Raw genomic sequence first — 2,542 nt, 5'->3', positions numbered from 1 at the left:
TTTTTCTTCCACTTTGCTGGTGGGGCAGATATTTTTTTCCTCTCTGTGATGGCCTATGACAGATACCTTGCAATAGCCAAACCCTTGCACTATGTGACCATTATGAGGAGAGAGGTGTGGGTGGTCTTGGTGGTGGCCTCCTGGGTGGGTGGTGCTTTGCATTCAATTGCCCAGATAATTCTGATGATTCCACTCCCCTTCTGTGGCCCCAACATCCTGGATGCCTTCTACTGTGATGTGCCCCAGGTGGTCAAACTGGCCTGCACGGACACCTTTGCTTTGGAGCTTCTTATGATCTCTAACAATGGACTGGTGACCCTGCTTTGGTTCCTTCTGCTGCTGGTCTCCTACACCATCATTCTGGTGCTGCTGAGATCCCACCCTGGTGAGGGGCGGAAGAAGGCCCTCTCTACCTGCACCTCCCACATCCTGGTGGTGACGCTTCACTTCATGCCTTCCGTTTACATCTACTGCCGGCCCTTCATTACCCTGCCCATAGACACAGCCATATCCATTAATAACACGGTCATCACCCCCATGCTGAACCCATTGATCTATACCCTGAGGAACCAACAAATGAAGTCAGCCATGAGGAGACTGCAGAAGAGGCTTGGACCTTCTGAGAGCAGTAAACTGGGGTGAGCAGTCGGATTAATGGAAGTCTAAGACTGATTTAATTTTCTCAAACTGCTAGCCTCAGAGCAAGAGACAGCTAGCTCTTTTCAGTCATTTCACCATATATCTTTATGGACCATCAACTCTCCTGATTTAATTTTCTCAAACTGCTAGCCTCAGAGCAAGAGACAGCTAGCTCTTTTCAGTCATCTTTATGGACCATCAACTCTACTAGAGGGAATATAAGAGCAATAGGAAGGGATAGAATTGAACAATGTGAGCTATCGGACGTGTGGACTGGGAAGAAGTGTGGGCGGTATGATTGAAATCAGTAACCTAACTGCTGTTTTGGTGTTATACATTATTCCCATGCCCACACTTCTCCCTGATCTTAAAATATGGAAATAACATTACATACTCACAAGGTTGTCATGAGAATGAAATATGATCAGTTTTGTGAAGATGATGGTTGTGAAGGTTTGCACTGCTCCTGGCATTAATCAGGCATTCAATCAGTGTTTCCTATTATCAATCCCTCTATTCCTAAATATGCATATACACAGAAAATAGACATTTATTTCATACATGCTCTCTCTGGTGACCATTATTTTCAGTTAATTATTAAAATCACTCTTTTATTTTGTATTTGGAGTACATAATCTTAAATATATTTTACCAACTAGTGAAAAGACAAAAAATATTTTAAGTAGTGGTAATTCAGATATACATGGACAAATCTATGCATGGACCAAGTATTTTCTTCTCTTAGGTTCATTCTACGGATTTGCCCACAGAAATTAATCTCAAAGGTGCTTGTGTAGTTTGGAGACATATCTGCACAAAATCCAAAATGACAACTTCTTTTATGTTAACCTGGACTCTCTTCTTCCGTCTGTTCCCTCTTTCCCTTTAACCCCCAGGGCTTTTATAAGAGGAGAAAAACTACAGTTTTTGTCTAGCTACACAGAGATAATTCAAGACAGGTCACTGTAGCTAAAAATCTAAACAAAACAAAAACAAACAAAAAAACTACTTAAAAATACCTTTTATTCCCTTAAGGCCCATTTTTTTTTTTTTTTTTTGGTACCAGGAGCTACAAGAAACAATATATTCAGGGTCATTTAGGAATAGCCAATGGGTCTATGTTGGAATCTACTTCTCTCCCAAGGGAAGGAGTCCAAGACAGTAGATATGTAGAGAGATGGTGAATCCCCCTTCTCCATCTATGCTTGCCTCAAATTCCACTCTTCAGCCTCCAATAGTCATTCAAAAATTGACCAAGAGGAGTAAGGAATCTCAAGAAATTGCAACACCTGAACAATTTTTTGCAAGGTATCAAATTGTTATGATGCATTAATATTTGGCTAAGAACATCCTGGTAGGTGACACAAACCTGTGAACTTCTCTGAGTCCTACAAGACAGAGACATTGGAGCAAGACTCCTAATCATATGACAGAGCTTCTCTACTTTTTAAAAATTATTGCTCTATTATCCTAGTTCCTCCCCACAGGACATTTAATACCAAAGATACATTGTATACTTTTTATGTGCTGAGGATCTCTGAAGAGCTATGCATCATTGTGATATCTAAGAATTTTTTTGCTCCCCCAAGAACAAATTTTTGCACCCTTGGGCACATTGTTCCACTGAGAATGGATGATCATATGGCATTAGATATTTCCATAGACCGATGTTTCCACAAAACTGAGAGAATCACAGAATAGATAGATTTATATCTTCTGGGGCCTTGAAAGAATTTGGAAAGCAGAGAAACATGAGTACATGTGTGTGTGTGTGTGTGTGTGTGTGTGTGTGTGAACTAGCATGTACTCATACTTCATCTTCATGTACATGAGTGTGTATATGTGTGTGTGTGTATGTGGGTGTGTACACATATGTGTGGACTGCTATGCAGTAATGACTTGG

The 2,542-nt window shown here is 40.7% G+C and overlaps 1 protein-coding gene across 1 annotated transcript; it reads left to right on the top strand.

Moving 5' to 3' along the window:
• Positions 1-6: 6 nt before the first annotated feature.
• LOC103610106 (olfactory receptor 4D6-like) lies at positions 7-642 on the top strand (the record flags this gene model as incomplete). Its single annotated transcript, XM_008594346.1, has 1 exon — positions 7-642. A coding segment is annotated over one exon (636 nt), but the record flags the coding sequence as incomplete, so codon positions are not given.
• Between the last annotated feature and the right edge of the window lie 1,900 nt (positions 643-2,542).

This window comes from Galeopterus variegatus, unplaced genomic scaffold, assembly GCF_000696425.1.
Source record: "Galeopterus variegatus unplaced genomic scaffold, G_variegatus-3.0.2 Scaffold10605, whole genome shotgun sequence".
Taxonomy (NCBI): Eukaryota; Metazoa; Chordata; class Mammalia; order Dermoptera; family Cynocephalidae; genus Galeopterus; species Galeopterus variegatus.
This window is presented reverse-complemented; position numbering and strand designations above follow the sequence as displayed.